Source organism: Oncorhynchus masou, chromosome 12 (genome assembly GCF_036934945.1).
Source record: "Oncorhynchus masou masou isolate Uvic2021 chromosome 12, UVic_Omas_1.1, whole genome shotgun sequence".
Lineage (NCBI taxonomy): Eukaryota > Metazoa > Chordata > Actinopteri > Salmoniformes > Salmonidae > Oncorhynchus > Oncorhynchus masou.
Window position 1 is genome coordinate 30,477,622 of NC_088223.1, and position 20,426 is coordinate 30,498,047.

Here is a 20,426-nt window from a genome sequence, read left to right on the forward strand (position 1 = left end):
AATAATAACATGGGATGTAGAGATCCTACTATCCTTCCATAATAATAACATGGGATGTAGAGATCCTACTATCCTTCCATAATAACATGGGATGTAGAGATCCTACTATCCTTCCATAATAACATGGGATGTAGAGATCCTACTATCCTTCCATAATAATAACATGGGATGGAGAGATCCTACTATCCTTCCATAATAACATGGGATGGAGAGATCCTACTATCCTTCCATAATAATAACATGGGATGGAGACATCCTACTATCCTTCCATAATAACATGGGATGAAGAGATCCTACTATCCATCCATAATAATAACATGGGATGTAGAGATCCTACTATCCTTCCATAATAATAACATGGGATGTAGAGATCCTACTATCCTTCCATAATAACATGGGATGTAGAGATCCTACTATCCCTCCATAATAATAACATGGGATGTAGAGATCCTACTATCCTTCCATAATAACATGGGATGTAGAGATCCTACTATCCCTCCATAATAATAACATGGGATGTAGAGATCCTACTATCCTTCCATAATAATAACATGGGATGTAGAGATCCTACTATCCTTCCATAATAATAACATGGGATGTAGAGATCCTACTATCCTTCCATAATAACATGGGATGGAGAGATCCTACTATCCCTCCATAATAATAACATGGGATGTAGAGATCCTACTATCCTTCCATAATAACATGGGATGTAGAGATCCTACTATCCCTCCATAATAATAACATGGGATGTAGAGATCCTACTATCCTTCCATAATAACATGGGATGTAGAGATCCTACTATCCCTCCATAATAATAACATGGGATGTAGAGATCCTACTATCCTTCCATAATAATAACATGGGATGTAGAGATCCTACTATCCTTCCATAATAATAACATGGGATGTAGAGATCCTACTATCCTTCCATAATAACATGGGATGTAGAGATCCTACTATCCTTCCATAATAACATGGGATGTAGAGATCCTACTATCCTTCCATAATAATAACATGGGATGGAGAGATCCTACTATCCTTCCATAATAACATGGGATGGAGAGATCCTACTATCCTTCCATAATAATAACATGGGATGGAGACATCCTACTATCCTTCCATAATAACATGGGATGTAGAGATCCTACTATCCATCCATAATAATAACATGGGATGTAGAGATCCTACTATCCTTCCATAATAATAACATGGGATGTAGAGATCCTACTATCCTTCCATAATAACATGGGATGTAGAGATCCTACTATCCCTCCATAATAATAACATGGGATGTAGAGATCCTACTATCCTTCCATAATAACATGCGATGTAGAGATCCTACTATCCCTCCATAATAATAACATGGGATGTAGAGATCCTACTATCCTTCCATAATAATAACATGGGATGTAGAGATCCTACTATCCTTCCATAATAATAACATGGGATGTAGAGATCCTACTATCCTTCCATAATAACATGGGATGGAGAGATCCTACTATCCCTCCATAATAATAACATGGGATGAAGAGATCCTACTATCCTTCCATAATAACATGGGATGTAGAGATCCTACTATCCCTCCATAATAATAACATGGGATGTAGAGATCCTACTATCCTTCCATAATAACATGGGATGTAGAGATCCTACTATCCCTCCATAATAATAACATGGGATGTAGAGATCCTACTATCCTTCCATAATAATAACATGGGATGTAGAGATCCTACTATCCTTCCATAATAATAACATGGGATGTAGAGATCCTACTATCCTTCCATAATAACATGGGATGTAGAGATCCTACTATCCTTCCATAATAACATGGGATGTAGAGATCCTACTATCCTTCCATAATAATAACATGGGATGGAGAGATCCTACTATCCTTCCATAATAACATGGGATGGAGAGATCCTACTATCCTTCCATAATAATAACATGGGATGGAGACATCCTACTATCCTTCCATAATAACATGGGATGTAGAGATCCTACTATCCATCCATAATAATATCATGGGATGTAGAGATCCTACTATCCTTCCATAATAATAACATGGGATGTAGAGATCCTACTATCCTTCCATAATAACATGGGATGGAGAGATCCTACTATCCTTCCATAATAACATGGGATGGAGAGATCCTACTATCCTTCCATAATAATAACATGGGATGTAGAGATCCTACTATCCTTCCATAATAACATGGGATGTAAAGATCCTACTATCCTTCCATAATAATAGCATGGCATGTAGAGATCCTACTATCCTTCCATAATAACATGGGATGGAGAGATCCTACTATCCTTCCATAATAATAACATGGGATGTAGAGATCCTACTATCCCTCCATAATAATAACATGGGATGTAGAGATCCTACTATCCTTCCATAATAATAACATGGGATGTAGAGATCCTACTATTCTTCCATAATAATAACATGGGATGTAGAGATCCTACTATCCCTCCATAATAATAACATGGGATGTAGAGATCCTACTATCCTTCCATAATAACATGTGATGGAGAGATCCTACTATCCTTCCATAATAATAACATGGGATGTAGAGATCCTACTATCCTTCCATAATAATAACATGGAATGTAGAGATCCTACTATCCTTCCATAATAATAACATGGGATGTAGAGATCCTACTATCCTTCCATAATAATAACATGGGATGTAGAGATCCTACTATCCTTCCATAATAATAACATGGGATGTAGAGATCCTACTATCCTTCCATAATAACATGGGATGTAGAGATCCTACTATCATTCCATAATAATAAAATGGGATGTAGAGATCCTACTATCCCTCCATAATAACATGGGATGGAGAGATCCTACTATCCTTCCATAATAACATGGGATGGAGAGATACTACTATCCTTCCATAATAACATGGGATGTAGAGATCCTGCTATCCCTCCATAATAACATGGGATGTAGAGATCCTACTATCCTTCCATAATAATAACATGGGATGTAGAGATCCTACTATTATTCCATAATAATAACATCGGATGTAGAGATCCTACTATCCTTCCATAATAATAGCATGGGATGTAGCGATCCTACTATTCTTCCATAATAATAACATGGGATGTAGAGATCCTACTATCCTTCCATAATAATAACATGGGATGTAGAGATCCTACTATCCTTCCATAATAATAACATGGAATGTAGAGATCCTACTATCCTTCCATAATAATAACATGGGATGTAGAGATCCTACTATCCTTCCATAATAATAACATGGGATGTAGAGATCCTACTATCCTTCCATAATAATAACATTTGATGTAGAGATCCTACTATCCTTCCATAATAATAGCATGGGATGTAGAGATCCTACTATTCTTCCATAATAATAACATGGGATGGAGAGATCCTACTATCCTTCCATAATAATAACATGGGATGGAGAGATCCTACTATCCTTCCATAATAATAACATGGGATGTAGAGATCCTACTATCCTTCCATAATAACATGGGATGTAGAGATCCTACTATCATTCCATAATAATAAAATGGGATGTAGAGATCCTACTATCCCTCCATAATAACATGGGATGGAGAGATCCTACTATCCTTCCATAATAACATGGGATGGAGAGATACTACTATCCTTCCATAATAACATGGGATGTAGAGATCCTGCTATCCCTCCATAATAACATGGGATGTAGAGATCCTACTATCCTTCCATAATAATAACATGGGATGTAGAGATCCTACTATTATTCCATAATAATAACATCGGATGTAGAGATCCTACTATCCTTCCATAATAATAGCATGGGATGTAGCGATCCTACTATTCTTCCATAATAATAACATGGGATGTAGAGATCCTACTATCCTTCCATAATAATAACATGGGATGTAGAGATCCTACTATCCTTCCATAATAATAACATTTGATGTAGAGATCCTACTATCCTTCCATAATAATAGCATGGGATGTAGAGATCCTACTATTCTTCCATAATAATAACATGGGATGGAGAGATCCTACTATCCTTCCATAATAATGACATGGGATGGAGAGATCCTACTATCCTTCCATAATAATAACATGGGATGTAGAGATCCTACTATCCTTCCATAATAACATGGGATGTAGAGATCCTACTATCATTCCATAATAATAAAATGGGATGTAGAGATCCTACTATCCCTCCATAATAACATGGGATGGAGAGATCCTACTATCCTTCCATATTAAATTGTGATGGAGAGATACTACTATCCTTCCATAATAACATGGGATGTAGAGATCCTACTATCCCTCCATAATAACATGGGATGTAGAGATCCTACTATCCTTCCATAATAACATGGGATGTAGAGATCCTACTATCCATCCATAATAATAACATGGGATGTAGAGATCCTACTATCCTTCCATAATAATAACATGGGATGTAGAGATCCTACTATCCTTCCATAATAACATGGGATGGAGAGATCCTACTATCCTTCCATAATAACATGGGATGGAGAGATCCTACTATCCTTCCATAATAATAACATGGGATGTAGAGATCCTACTATCCTTCCATAATAACATGGGATGTAAAGATCCTACTATCCTTCCATAATAATAACATGGGATGTAGAGATCCTACTATCCCTCCATAATAATAACATGGGATGTAGAGATCCTACTATCCTTCCATAATAATAACATGGGATGTAGAGATCCTACTATTCTTCCATAATAATAACATGGGATGTAGAGATCCTACTATCCCTCCATAATAATAACATGGGATGTAGAGATCCTACTATCCTTCCATAATAACATGTGATGGAGAGATCCTACTATCCTTCCATAATAATAACATGGGATGTAGAGATCCTACTATCCTTCCATAATAATAACATGGAATGTAGAGATCCTACTATCCTTCCATAATAATAACATGGGATGTAGAGATCCTACTATCCTTCCATAATAATAACATGGGATGTAGAGATCCTACTATCCTTCCATAATAATAACATTTGATGTAGAGATCCTACTATCCTTCCATAATAATAGCATGGGATGTAGAGATCCTACTATTCTTCCATAATAATAACATGGGATGGAGAGATCCTACTATCCTTCCATAATAATAACATGGGATGGAGAGATCCTACTATCCTTCCATAATAATAACATGGGATGTAGAGATCCTACTATCCTTCCATAATAACATGGGATGTAGAGATCCTACTATCATTCCATAATAATAAAATGGGATGTAGAGATCCTACTATCCCTCCATAATAACATGGGATGGAGAGATCCTACTATCCTTCCATAATAACATGGGATGGAGAGATACTACTATCCTTCCATAATAACATGGGATGTAGAGATCCTGCTATCCCTCCATAATAACATGGGATGTAGAGATCCTACTATCCTTCCATAATAATAACATGGGATGTAGAGATCCTACTATTATTCCATAATAATAACATCGGATGTAGAGATCCTACTATCCTTCCATAATAATAGCATGGGATGTAGCGATCCTACTATTCTTCCATAATAATAACATGGGATGTAGAGATCCTACTATCCTTCCATAATAATAACATGGGATGTAGAGATCCTACTATCCTTCCATAATAATAACATTTGATGTAGAGATCCTACTATCCTTCCATAATAATAGCATGGGATGTAGAGATCCTACTATTCTTCCATAATAATAACATGGGATGGAGAGATCCTACTATCCTTCCATAATAATGACATGGGATGGAGAGATCCTACTATCCTTCCATAATAATAACATGGGATGTAGAGATCCTACTATCCTTCCATAATAACATGGGATGTAGAGATCCTACTATCATTCCATAATAATAAAATGGGATGTAGAGATCCTACTATCCCTCCATAATAACATGGGATGGAGAGATCCTACTATCCTTCCATATTAAATTGTGATGGAGAGATACTACTATCCTTCCATAATAACATGGGATGTAGAGATCCTACTATCCCTCCATAATAACATGGGATGTAGAGATCCGACTATCCTTCCATAATAACATGGGATGTAGAGATCCTACTATCCTTCCATAATAATAACATGGGATGTAAAGATCCTACTATCCTTCCATAATAATAACATGGGATGTAGAGATCCTACTATCCCTCCATAATAATAACATGAGATGTAGAGATCCTACTATCCTTCCATAATAATAACATGGGATGTAGAGATCCTACTATCCTTCCATAATAATAACATGGGATGTAGAGATCCTACTATCCTTCCATAATAATAACATGGTATGTAGAGATCCTACTATCCTTCCATAATAATAACATGGGATGTAGAGATGGAGAGATCCTACTATCCTTCCATAATAACATGGGATGGAGAGATCCTACTATCCTTCCATAATAATAACATGGGATGTAGAGACTATCCTTCCATAATAATAACATGGGATATAGAGATCCTTCCATAATAATAACATGGGATGTAGAGATCCTACTATCCTTCCATAATAATAACATGGGATGTAGAGACTATCCTTCCACTATCCTTCCATAATAATAACATGGGATGTAGAGATCCTACTATCCTTCCATAATAATAACATGGGATGGAGAGATCCTACTATCCTTCCATAATAATAACATGGGATGTAGAGATCCTACTATCCTTCCATAATAATAACATGGGATGTAGAGATCCTACTATCCTTCCATAATAATAACATGGGATGTATCCTACTATCCTTCCATAACATGGGATGTAGAGATCCTACTATCCTTCCATAATAATAACATGGGAGGTAGAGATCCTATATCCTTCCATAATAACATGGGATGTAGAGATCCTACTATCCTTCCATAATAACATGGGATGTAGAGATCCTACTATCCTTCCATAATAATAACATGGGATGTAGAGATCCTACTATCCTTCCATAATAATAACATGGGATGTAGAGATCCTACTATCCTTCCATAATAATAACATGGGATGTAGAGATCCTACTATCCTTCCATAATAATGGGATGGAGAGATCCTATATCCTTCCATAATAACATGGGATGTAGAGATCCTACTATCCTTCCATAATAATAACATGGGATGTAGAGATCCTACTATAATAACATTCCATAATAATAACATGGGATGGGAGATCCTACTATCCTTCCATAATAATAACATGGGATGTAGAGATCCTACTATCCTTCCATAATAATAACATGGGATGTAGAGATCCTACTATCCTTCCATAATAATAACATGGGATGTAGAGATCCTACTATCCTTCCATAATAATAACATGGGATGTAGAGATCCTATCCTTCCATAATAATAACATGGGATGTAGAGATCCTTCCCATAATAACATGGGATGGAGATCCTATAATAATAACATGGGATGTAGAGACTCCTTCCATAATAATAACATGGGATCCTTCCTTCCATAATAATAACATGGGATGTAGAGATCCTACTATCCTTCCATAATAACATGGGATGTAGAGATCCTACTATCCTTCCATAATAATAACATGGGAGGTAGAGATCCTACTATCCTTCCATAATAACATGGGATGTAGAGATCCTACTATCCTTCCATAATAACATGGGATGTAGAGATCCTACTATCCTTCCATAATAATAACATGGGATGGAGAGATCCTACTATCCTTCCATAATAACATGGGATGGAGAGATCCTACTATCCTTCCATAATAATAACATGGGATGGAGAGATCCTACTATCCTTCCATAATAACATGGGATGGAGAGATCCTACTCTCCCTCCATAATAATAACATGAAATGTAGCGAGCCTACTATCCTTCCATAATAATAACATGGGAGGTAGAGATCCTACTATCCTTCCATAATAATAACATGGGATGTAGAGATCCTACTATCCTTCCATAATAACATGGGATGTAGAGATCCTACTATCCTTCCATAATAATAACATGGGAGGTAGAGATCCTACTATCCTTCCATAATAACATGGGATGTAGAGATCCTACTATCCTTCCATAATAACATTGGATGTAGAGATCCTACTATCCTTCCATAATAATAACATGGGATGTAGAGATCGTACTATCCTTCCATAATAATAACATGGGATGTAGAGATCCTACTATCCTTCCATAATAACATGGGATGGAGAGATCCTACTCTCCCTCCATAATAATAACATGAAATGTAGCGAGCCTACTATCCTTCCATAATAATAACATGGGAGGTAGAGATCCTACTATCCTTCCATAATAATAACATGGGATGTAGAGATCCTACTATCCTTCCATAATAACATGGGATGTAGAGATCCTACTATCCTTCCATAATAATAACATGGGAGGTAGAGATCCTACTATCCTTCCATAATAACATGGGATGTAGAGATCCTACTATCCTTCCATAATAACATGGGATGTAGAGATCCTACTATCCTTCCATAATAATAACATGGGATGGAGAGATCCTACTATCCTTCCATAATAACATGGGATGGAGAGATCGTACTATCCTTCCATAATAATAACATGGGATGTAGAGATCCTACTATCCTTCCATAATAACATGGGATGGAGAGATCCTACTCTCCCTCCATAATAATAACATGAAATGTAGCGAGCCTACTATCCTTCCATAATAATAACATGGGAGGTAGAGATCCTACTATCCTTCCATAATAATAACATGGGATGTAGAGATCCTACTATCCTTCCATAATAACATGGGATGTAGAGATCCTACTATCCTTCCATAATAATAACATGGGAGGTAGAGATCCTACTATCCTTCCATAATAACATGGGATGTAGAGATCCTACTATCCTTCCATAATAACATGGGATGTAGAGATCCTACTATCCTTCCATAATAATAACATGGGATGTAGAGATCCTACTATCCTTCCATAATAATAACATGGGATGTAGAGATCCTACTATCCTTCCATAATAACATGGGATGTAGAGATCCTACTATCCTTCCATAATAATAACATGGGAGGTAGAGATCCTACTATCCTTCCATAATAACATGGGATGTAGAGATCCTACTATCCTTCCATAATAATAACATGGGATGTAGAGATCCTACTATCCTTCCATAATAATAACATGGGATATAGAGATCCTACTATACTTCCATAATAATAACATGGGATGTAGAGATCCTACTATCCTTCCATAATAATAACATGGGATGTAGAGATCCTACTATCCTTCCATAATAATAACATGGGATGTAGAGATCGTACTATCCTTCCATAATAATAACATGGGATGTAGAGATCCTACTATCCTTCCATAATAACATGGGATGGAGAGATCCTACTCTCCCTCCATAATAATAACATGAAATGTAGCGAGCCTACTATCCTTCCATAATAATAACATGGGAGGTAGAGATCCTACTATCCTTCCATAATAATAACATGGGATGTAGAGATCCTACTATCCTTCCATAATAACATGGGATGTAGAGATCCTACTATCCTTCCATAATAATAACATGGGAGGTAGAGATCCTACTATCCTTCCATAATAACATGGGATGTAGAGATCCTACTATCCTTCCATAATAACATGGGATGTAGAGATCCTACTATCCTTCCATAATAATAACATGGGATGGAGAGATCCTACTATCCTTCCATAATAACATGGGATGGAGAGATCCTACTATCCTTCCATAATAATAACATGGGATGGAGACATCCTACTATCCTTCCATAAAAACATGGGATGTAGAGATCCTACTATCCATCCATAATAATAACATGGGATGTAGAGATCCTACTATCCTTCCATAATAATAACATGGGATGTAGAGATCCTACTATCCTTCCATAATAACATGGGATGTAGAGATCCTACTATCCCTCCATAATAATAACATGGGATGTAGAGATCCTACTATCCTTCCATAATAACATGCGATGTAGAGATCCTACTATCCCTCCATAATAATAACATGGGATGTAGAGATCCTACTATCCTTCCATAATAATAACATGGGATGTAGAGATCCTACTATCCTTCCATAATAATAACATGGGATGTAGAGATCCTACTATCCTTCCATAATAACATGGGATGGAGAGATCCTACTATCCCTCCATAATAATAACATGGGATGAAGAGATCCTACTATCCTTCCATAATAACATGGGATGTAGAGATCCTACTATCCCTCCATAATAATAACATGGGATGTAGAGATCCTACTATCCTTCCATAATAACATGGGATGTAGAGATCCTACTATCCCTCCATAATAATAACATGGGATGTAGAGATCCTACTATCCTTCCATAATAATAACATGGGATGTAGAGATCCTACTATCCTTCCATAATAATAACATGGGATGTAGAGATCCTACTATCCTTCCATAATAACATGGGATGTAGAGATCCTACTATCCTTCCATAATAACATGGGATGTAGAGATCCTACTATCCTTCCATAATAATAACATGGGATGGAGAGATCCTACTATCCTTCCATAATAACATGGGATGGAGAGATCCTACTATCCTTCCATAATAATAACATGGGATGGAGACATCCTACTATCCTTCCATAATAACATGGGATGTAGAGATCCTACTATCCATCCATAATAATAACATGGGATGTAGAGATCCTACTATCCTTCCATAATAATAACATGGGATGTAGAGATCCTACTATCCTTCCATAATAACATGGGATGGAGAGATCCTACTATCCTTCCATAATAACATGGGATGGAGAGATCCTACTATCCTTCCATAATAATAACATGGGATGTAGAGATCCTACTATCCTTCCATAATAACATGGGATGTAAAGATCCTACTATCCTTCCATAATAATAGCATGGCATGTAGAGATCCTACTATCCTTCCATAATAACATGGGATGGAGAGATCCTACTATCCTTCCATAATAATAACATGGGATGTAGAGATCCTACTATCCCTCCATAATAATAACATGGGATGTAGAGATCCTACTATCCTTCCATAATAATAACATGGGATGTAGAGATCCTACTATTCTTCCATAATAATAACATGGGATGTAGAGATCCTACTATCCCTCCATAATAATAACATGGGATGTAGAGATCCTACTATCCTTCCATAATAACATGTGATGGAGAGATCCTACTATCCTTCCATAATAATAACATGGGATGTAGAGATCCTACTATCCTTCCATAATAATAACATGGAATGTAGAGATCCTACTATCCTTCCATAATAATAACATGGGATGTAGAGATCCTACTATCCTTCCATAATAATAACATGGGATGTAGAGATCCTACTATCCTTCCATAATAATAACATTTGATGTAGAGATCCTACTATCCTTCCATAATAATAGCATGGGATGTAGAGATCCTACTATTCTTCCATAATAATAACATGGGATGGAGAGATCCTACTATCCTTCCATAATAATAACATGGGATGGAGAGATCCTACTATCCTTCCATAATAATAACATGGGATGTAGAGATCCTACTATCCTTCCATAATAACATGGGATGTAGAGATCCTACTATCATTCCATAATAATAAAATGGGATGTAGAGATCCTACTATCCCTCCATAATAACATGGGATGGAGAGATCCTACTATCCTTCCATAATAACATGGGATGGAGAGATACTACTATCCTTCCATAATAACATGGGATGTAGAGATCCTGCTATCCCTCCATAATAACATGGGATGTAGAGATCCTACTATCCTTCCATAATAATAACATGGGATGTAGAGATCCTACTATTATTCCATAATAATAACATCGGATGTAGAGATCCTACTATCCTTCCATAATAATAGCATGGGATGTAGCGATCCTACTATTCTTCCATAATAATAACATGGGATGTAGAGATCCTACTATCCTTCCATAATAATAACATGGGATGTAGAGATCCTACTATCCTTCCATAATAATAACATTTGATGTAGAGATCCTACTATCCTTCCATAATAATAGCATGGGATGTAGAGATCCTACTATTCTTCCATAATAATAACATGGGATGTAGAGATCCTACTATCCTTCCATAATAACATGGGATGTAGAGATCCTACTATCCTTCCATAATAACATGGGATGTAGAGATCCTACTATCCTTCCATAATAATAACATGGGATGGAGAGATCCTACTATCCTTCCATAATAACATGGGATGGAGAGATCCTACTATCCTTCCATAATAATAACATGGGATGGAGACATCCTACTATCCTTCCATAATAACATGGGATGTAGAGATCCTACTATCCATCCATAATAATAACATGGGATGTAGAGATCCTACTATCCTTCCATAATAATAACATGGGATGTAGAGATCCTACTATCCTTCCATAATAACATGGGATGGAGAGATCCTACTATCCTTCCATAATAACATGGGATGGAGAGATCCTACTATCCTTCCATAATAATAACATGGGATGTAGAGATCCTACTATCCTTCCATAATAACATGGGATGTAAAGATCCTACTATCCTTCCATAATAATAGCATGGCATGTAGAGATCCTACTATCCTTCCATAATAACATGGGATGGAGAGATCCTACTATCCTTCCATAATAATAACATGGGATGTAGAGATCCTACTATCCCTCCATAATAATAACATGGGATGTAGAGATCCTACTATCCTTCCATAATAATAACATGGGATGTAGAGATCCTACTATTCTTCCATAATAATAACATGGGATGTAGAGATCCTACTATCCCTCCATAATAATAACATGGGATGTAGAGATCCTACTATCCTTCCATAATAACATGTGATGGAGAGATCCTACTATCCTTCCATAATAATAACATGGGATGTAGAGATCCTACTATCCTTCCATAATAATAACATGGAATGTAGAGATCCTACTATCCTTCCATAATAATAACATGGGATGTAGAGATCCTACTATCCTTCCATAATAATAACATGGGATGTAGAGATCCTACTATCCTTCCATAATAATAACATTTGATGTAGAGATCCTACTATCCTTCCATAATAATAGCATGGGATGTAGAGATCCTACTATTCTTCCATAATAATAACATGGGATGGAGAGATCCTACTATCCTTCCATAATAATAACATGGGATGGAGAGATCCTACTATCCTTCCATAATAATAACATGGGATGTAGAGATCCTACTATCCTTCCATAATAACATGGGATGTAGAGATCCTACTATCATTCCATAATAATAAAATGGGATGTAGAGATCCTACTATCCCTCCATAATAACATGGGATGGAGAGATCCTACTATCCTTCCATAATAACATGGGATGGAGAGATACTACTATCCTTCCATAATAACATGGGATGTAGAGATCCTGCTATCCCTCCATAATAACATGGGATGTAGAGATCCTACTATCCTTCCATAATAATAACATGGGATGTAGAGATCCTACTATTATTCCATAATAATAACATCGGATGTAGAGATCCTACTATCCTTCCATAATAATAGCATGGGATGTAGCGATCCTACTATTCTTCCATAATAATAACATGGGATGTAGAGATCCTACTATCCTTCCATAATAATAACATGGGATGTAGAGATCCTACTATCCTTCCATAATAATAACATTTGATGTAGAGATCCTACTATCCTTCCATAATAATAGCATGGGATGTAGAGATCCTACTATTCTTCCATAATAATAACATGGGATGGAGAGATCCTACTATCCTTCCATAATAATGACATGGGATGGAGAGATCCTACTATCCTTCCATAATAATAACATGGGATGTAGAGATCCTACTATCCTTCCATAATAACATGGGATGTAGAGATCCTACTATCATTCCATAATAATAAAATGGGATGTAGAGATCCTACTATCCCTCCATAATAACATGGGATGGAGAGATCCTACTATCCTTCCATATTAAATTGTGATGGAGAGATACTACTATCCTTCCATAATAACATGGGATGTAGAGATCATACTATCCCTCCATAATAACATGGGATGTAGAGATCCTACTATCCTTCCATAATAACATGGGATGTAGAGATCCTACTATCCATCCATAATAATAACATGGGATGTAGAGATCCTACTATCCTTCCATAATAATAACATGGGATGTAGAGATCCTACTATCCTTCCATAATAACATGGGATGGAGAGATCCTACTATCCTTCCATAATAACATGGGATGGAGAGATCCTACTATCCTTCCATAATAATAACATGGGATGTAGAGATCCTACTATCCTTCCATAATAACATGGGATGTAAAGATCCTACTATCCTTCCATAATAATAGCATGGCATGTAGAGATCCTACTATCCTTCCATAATAACATGGGATGGAGAGATCCTACTATCCTTCCATAATAATAACATGGGATGTAGAGATCCTACTATCCCTCCATAATAATAACATGGGATGTAGAGATCCTACTATCCTTCCATAATAATAACATGGGATGTAGAGATCCTACTATTCTTCCATAATAATAACATGGGATGTAGAGATCCTACTATCCCTCCATAATAATAACATGGGATGTAGAGATCCTACTATCCTTCCATAATAACATGTGATGGAGAGATCCTACTATCCTTCCATAATAATAACATGGGATGTAGAGATCCTACTATCCTTCCATAATAATAACATGGAATGTAGAGATCCTACTATCCTTCCATAATAATAACATGGGATGTAGAGATCCTACTATCCTTCCATAATAATAACATGGGATGTAGAGATCCTACTATCCTTCCATAATAATAACATTTGATGTAGAGATCCTACTATCCTTCCATAATAATAGCATGGGATGTAGAGATCCTACTATTCTTCCATAATAATAACATGGGATGGAGAGATCCTACTATCCTTCCATAATAATAACATGGGATGGAGAGATCCTACTATCCTTCCATAATAATAACATGGGATGTAGAGATCCTACTATCCTTCCATAATAACATGGGATGTAGAGATAATACTATCATTCCATAATAATAAAATGGGATGTAGAGATCCTACTATCCCTCCATAATAACATGGGATGGAGAGATCCTACTATCCTTCCATAATAACATGGGATGGAGAGATACTACTATCCTTCCATAATAACATGGGATGAAGAGATCCTGCTATCCCTCCATAATAACATGGGATGTAGAGATCCTACTATCCTTCCATAATAATAACATGGGATGTAGAGATCCTACTATTATTCCATAATAATAACATCGGATGTAGAGATCCTACTATCCTTCCATAATAATAGCATGGGATGTAGCGATCCTACTATTCTTCCATAATAATAACATGGGATGTAGAGATCCTACTATCCTTCCATAATAATAACATGGGATGTAGAGATCCTACTATCCTTCCATAATAATAACATTTGATGTAGAGATCCTACTATCCTTCCATAATAATAGCATGGGATGTAGAGATCCTACTATTCTTCCATAATAATAACATGGGATGGAGAGATCCTACTATCCTTCCATAATAATGACATGGGATGGAGAGATCCTACTATCCTTCCATAATAATAACATGGGATGTAGAGATCCTACTATCCTTCCATAATAACATGGGATGTAGAGATCCTACTATCATTCCATAATAATAAAATGGGATGTAGAGATCCTACTATCCCTCCATAATAACATGGGATGGAGAGATCCTACTATCCTTCCATATTAAATTGTGATGGAGAGATACTACTATCCTTCCATAATAACATGGGATGTAGAGATCCTACTATCCCTCCATAATAACATGGGATGTAGAGATCCGACTATCCTTCCATAATAACATGGGATGTAGAGATCCTACTATCCTTCCATAATAATAACATGGGATGTAAAGATCCTACTATCCTTCCATAATAATAACATGGGATGTAGAGATCCTACTATCCCTCCATAATAATAACATGAGATGTAGAGATCCTACTATCCTTCCATAATAATAACATGGGATGTAGAGATCCTACTATCCTTCCATAATAATAACATGGGATGTAGAGATCCTACTATCCTTCCATAATAATAACATGGTATGTAGAGATCCTACTATCCTTCCATAATAATAACATGGGATGTAGAGATCCTACTCTCCTTCCATAATAACATGGGATGGAGAGATCCTACTATCCTTCCATAATAACATGGGATGGAGAGATCCTACTATCCTTCCATAATAATAACATGGGATGTAGAGATCCTACTATCCTTCCATAATAATAACATGGGATGTAGAGATCCTACTATACTTCCATAATAATAACATGGGATGTAGAGATCCTACTATCCTTCCATAATAATAACATGGGATGTAGAGATCCTACTATCCTTCCATAATAATAACATGGGATGTAGAGATCTTACTATCCTTCCATAATAATAACATGGGATGTAGAGATCCTACTATCCTTCCATAATAACATGGGATGGAGAGATCCTACTCTCCCTCCATAATAATAACATGAAATGTAGCGAGCCTACTATCCTTCCATAATAATAACATGGGAGGTAGAGATCCTACTATCCTTCCATAATAATAACATGGGAGGTAGAGATCCTACTATCCTTCCATAATAATAACATGGGATGTAGAGATCCTACTATCCTTCCATAATAACATGGGATGTAGAGATCCTACTATCCTTCCATAATAATAACATGGGATGGAGAGATCCTACTATCCTTTCATAATAATAACATGGGATGGAGAGATCCTACTATCCTTCCATAATAATAACATGGGATGTAGAGATCCTACTATCCTTCCATAATAATAACATGGGATGTAGAGATCCTACTATCCTTCCATAATAATAACATGGGATGTAGAGATCCTACTATCCTTCCATAATAATAACATTTGATGTAGAGATCCTACTATCCTTCCATAATAATAGCATGGGATGTAGAGATCCTACTATTCTTCCATAATAATAACATGGGATGGAGAGATCCTACTATCCTTCCATAATAATAACATGGGATGGAGAGATCCTACTATCCTTCCATAATAATAACATGGGATGTAGAGATCCTACTATCCTTCCATAATAACATATGATGTAGAGATCCTACTATCATTCCATAATAATAAAATGGGATGTAGAGATCCTACTATCCCTCCATAATAACATGGGATGGAGAGATCCTACTATCCTTCCATAATAACATGGGATGGAGAGATACTACTATCCTTCCATAATAACATGGGATGTAGAGATCCTACTATCCCTCCATAATAACATGGGATGTAGAGATCCGACTATCCTTCCATAATAACATGGGATGTAGAGATCCTACTATCCTTCCATAATAATAACATGGGATGTAAAGATCCTACTATCCTTCCATAATAATAACATGGGATGTAGAGATCCTACTATCCCTCCATAATAATAACATGAGATGTAGAGATCCTACTATCCTTCCATAATAATAACATGGGATGTAGAGATCCTACTATCCTTCCATAATAATAACATGGGATGTAGAGATCCTACTATCCTTCCATAATAATAACATGGGATGTAGAGATCCTACTATCCTTCCATAATAATAACATGGGATGTAGAGATCCTACTATCCTTCCATAATAACATGGGATGGAGAGATCCTACTATCCTTCCATAATAACATGGGATGGAGAGATCCTACTCTCCCTCCATAATAATAACATGAAATGTAGCGAGCCTACTATCCTTCCATAATAATAACATGGGAGGTAGAGATCCTACTATCCTTCCATAATAATAACATGGGAGGTAGAGATCCTACTATCCTTCCATAATAATAACATGGGATGTAGAGATCCTACTTTCCTTCCATAATAACATGGGATGTAGAGATCCTACTATCCTTCCATAATAATAACATGGGTTGTAGACATCCTACTATCCTTCCATAATAACATGGGATGTAGAGATCCTACTATCCTTCCATAATAATAACATGGGATGTAGAGATCCTAATATCCTTCCATAATAATAACATGGGATGTAGAGATCCTACTATCCTTCCATAATAACATGGGATGTAGAGATCCTACTATCCTTCCATAATAACATGGGATGGAGAGATCCTACTATCCTTCCATAATAATAACATGGGATGTAGAGATCCTACTATCCTTCCATAATAATAACATGGGATGTAGAGATCCTACTATCCTTCCATAATAATAGCATGGGATGTAGAGATCCTACTATTCTTCCATAATAATAACATGGGATGGAGAGATCCTACTATCCTTCCATAATAATAACATGGGATGGAGAGATCCTACTATCCTTCCATAATAATAACATGGGATGTAGAGATCCTACTATCCTTCCATAATAACATGGGATGTAGAGATCCTACTATCATTCCATAATAATAAAATGGGATGTAGAGATCCTACTATCCCTCCATAATAACATGGGATGGAGAGATCCTACTATCCTTCCATAATAACATGGGATGGAGAGATACTACTATCCTTCCATAATAACATGGGATGTAGAGATCCTACTATCCCTCCATAATAACATGGGATGTAGAGATACGACTATCCTTCCATAATAACATGGGATGTAGAGATCCTACTATCCTTCCATAATAATAACATGGGATGTAGAGATCCTACTATCCTTCCATAATAATAACATGGGATGTAGAGATCCTACTATCCTTCCATAATAACATGGGATGGAGAGATCCTACTATCCCTCCATAATAATAACATGAGATGTAGCGATCCTACTATCCTTCCATAATAACATGGGATGGAGAGATCCTACTATCCTTCCATAATAATAACATGGGATGGAGAGATCCTACTATCCCTCCATAATAACATGGGATGTAGAGATCCTACTATCCTTCCATAATAACATGGTATGGAGAGATCCTACTATCCCTCCATAATAATAACATGGGATGGAGAGATCCTACTATCCTTCCATAATAACATGAGATGTAGCGATCCTACTATCCTTCCATAATAACATGAGATGTAGCGATCCTACTATCCTTCCATAATAATAACATGGGAGGTAGAGATCCTACTATCTTTCCATAACAGCATGGGATAAATCAGTCATCCATAATACATGGAGTAAGAGTAAATAAGCGTGATGTATGGGAGTTCTAGAGAGGGTTAGGCTGTGCTGAGTGCTTCCTGTCTGACTATGTTACTCTGCTATTCAGCCTTGTCAGCTATCCCCATGACTTCCCTTCCCTCACAGGGGCGTGCATCCAATCAGACAACCCAGAGTCTGTTACTGATTCAGCTGCTTCTGCCAGCTGACTGGTTGTGACTGGACCAGGCTATACTTCTGCCATTTATTACTATGGTATAACCTTAATTATAAACTGGGTGGTTCCAGCCCTGAATGCAGATCGGCTGAAAGCCAAAGTAAATGAGACCGTATACCACATGTATGAGAAAACATTTTTTTTACTGTTCTAATTACGTAACCAGTGTATCATAGCAATAAGGCACCTCTGGAGTTTGTGGATAAGGTTGCGTTGCGTCGTGCCTAAGGACAGCCCTTAGCCGTGGTATGTTGGCCATTTACCACACCTCCTCGAGACTTATTGCTTAAGTATACCATGGGTATGACAAAACACTGCTCTAATTATGTTGGTAATCAGTTTAAAATAGCCATAAGGGCAGTATCCAGCCTCTCCGCGCTGAGTCATGCCTAAGAACAGCCCTTAGCCGTGGTATGTTGGCCATTTACCACACCTCCTCAAGACTTATTGCTTAACTGTACTATTTGGGTGTTCAGTGTGGACACAGGCACATAGTCTAGACATATGTTGGACAAAAGAAGCAGAGTAGCCGATGTTAAATCACCAGCTAGCTGTTCTATTTTGTTCATATGTTGCAAGAGAACAGGGTAAGAGTAATGAGTGTGTAGGTGTCAATACGCACTGGTATGAGGAACTTCTTGATCTCCTCCAGTGCGTGACCCATCCTGTTGTAGGCCTCTGCAGGGGGAGCGAACACTTCTATGAGGACATGGAGGTCCTCGTTCAGGTGCTGATATTTGGCCTCTCCGCTCTTCCGTAGCTCTTCCTCCTGGTGGAACAAAAATCAATTAAGTATATTAACAAAGCCCTCTTTAAACCAGAAGTTGTCACAGAGTGTTGTAACTCGGTCTATTATAATGTCACCTGTTACTCCTCACAGTTTATAGCATCCACACAGGATCAGCAAGACGGATCCAGCTAATCTGTTTGACTGGAGTATTGAATTTCATTAGGACTGTCAGAGTTTATCAGTTAACTCGAATTTAAGTTCACAAATGATTTTAAATTGTGATGAATCGCATTGTCTGAAAGCAT

The 20,426-nt window shown here is 36.9% G+C and overlaps 1 protein-coding gene across 2 annotated transcripts in view; it reads right to left on the bottom strand.

Annotated features, from left to right (window-relative positions):
* LOC135549064 (KH domain-containing, RNA-binding, signal transduction-associated protein 3-like) overlaps positions 1–20,426 on the bottom strand; it is a 223,980-nt gene that overhangs the window by 56,195 nt on the left and 147,359 nt on the right. For both annotated transcript variants that reach the window (XM_064979131.1, XM_064979130.1), the window contains exon 4: positions 20,014–20,160. In XM_064979131.1, coding sequence (XP_064835203.1) covers positions 20,014–20,160 — 147 coding nt within the window. The remainder of the gene's footprint in view (positions 1–20,013; positions 20,161–20,426) is intronic.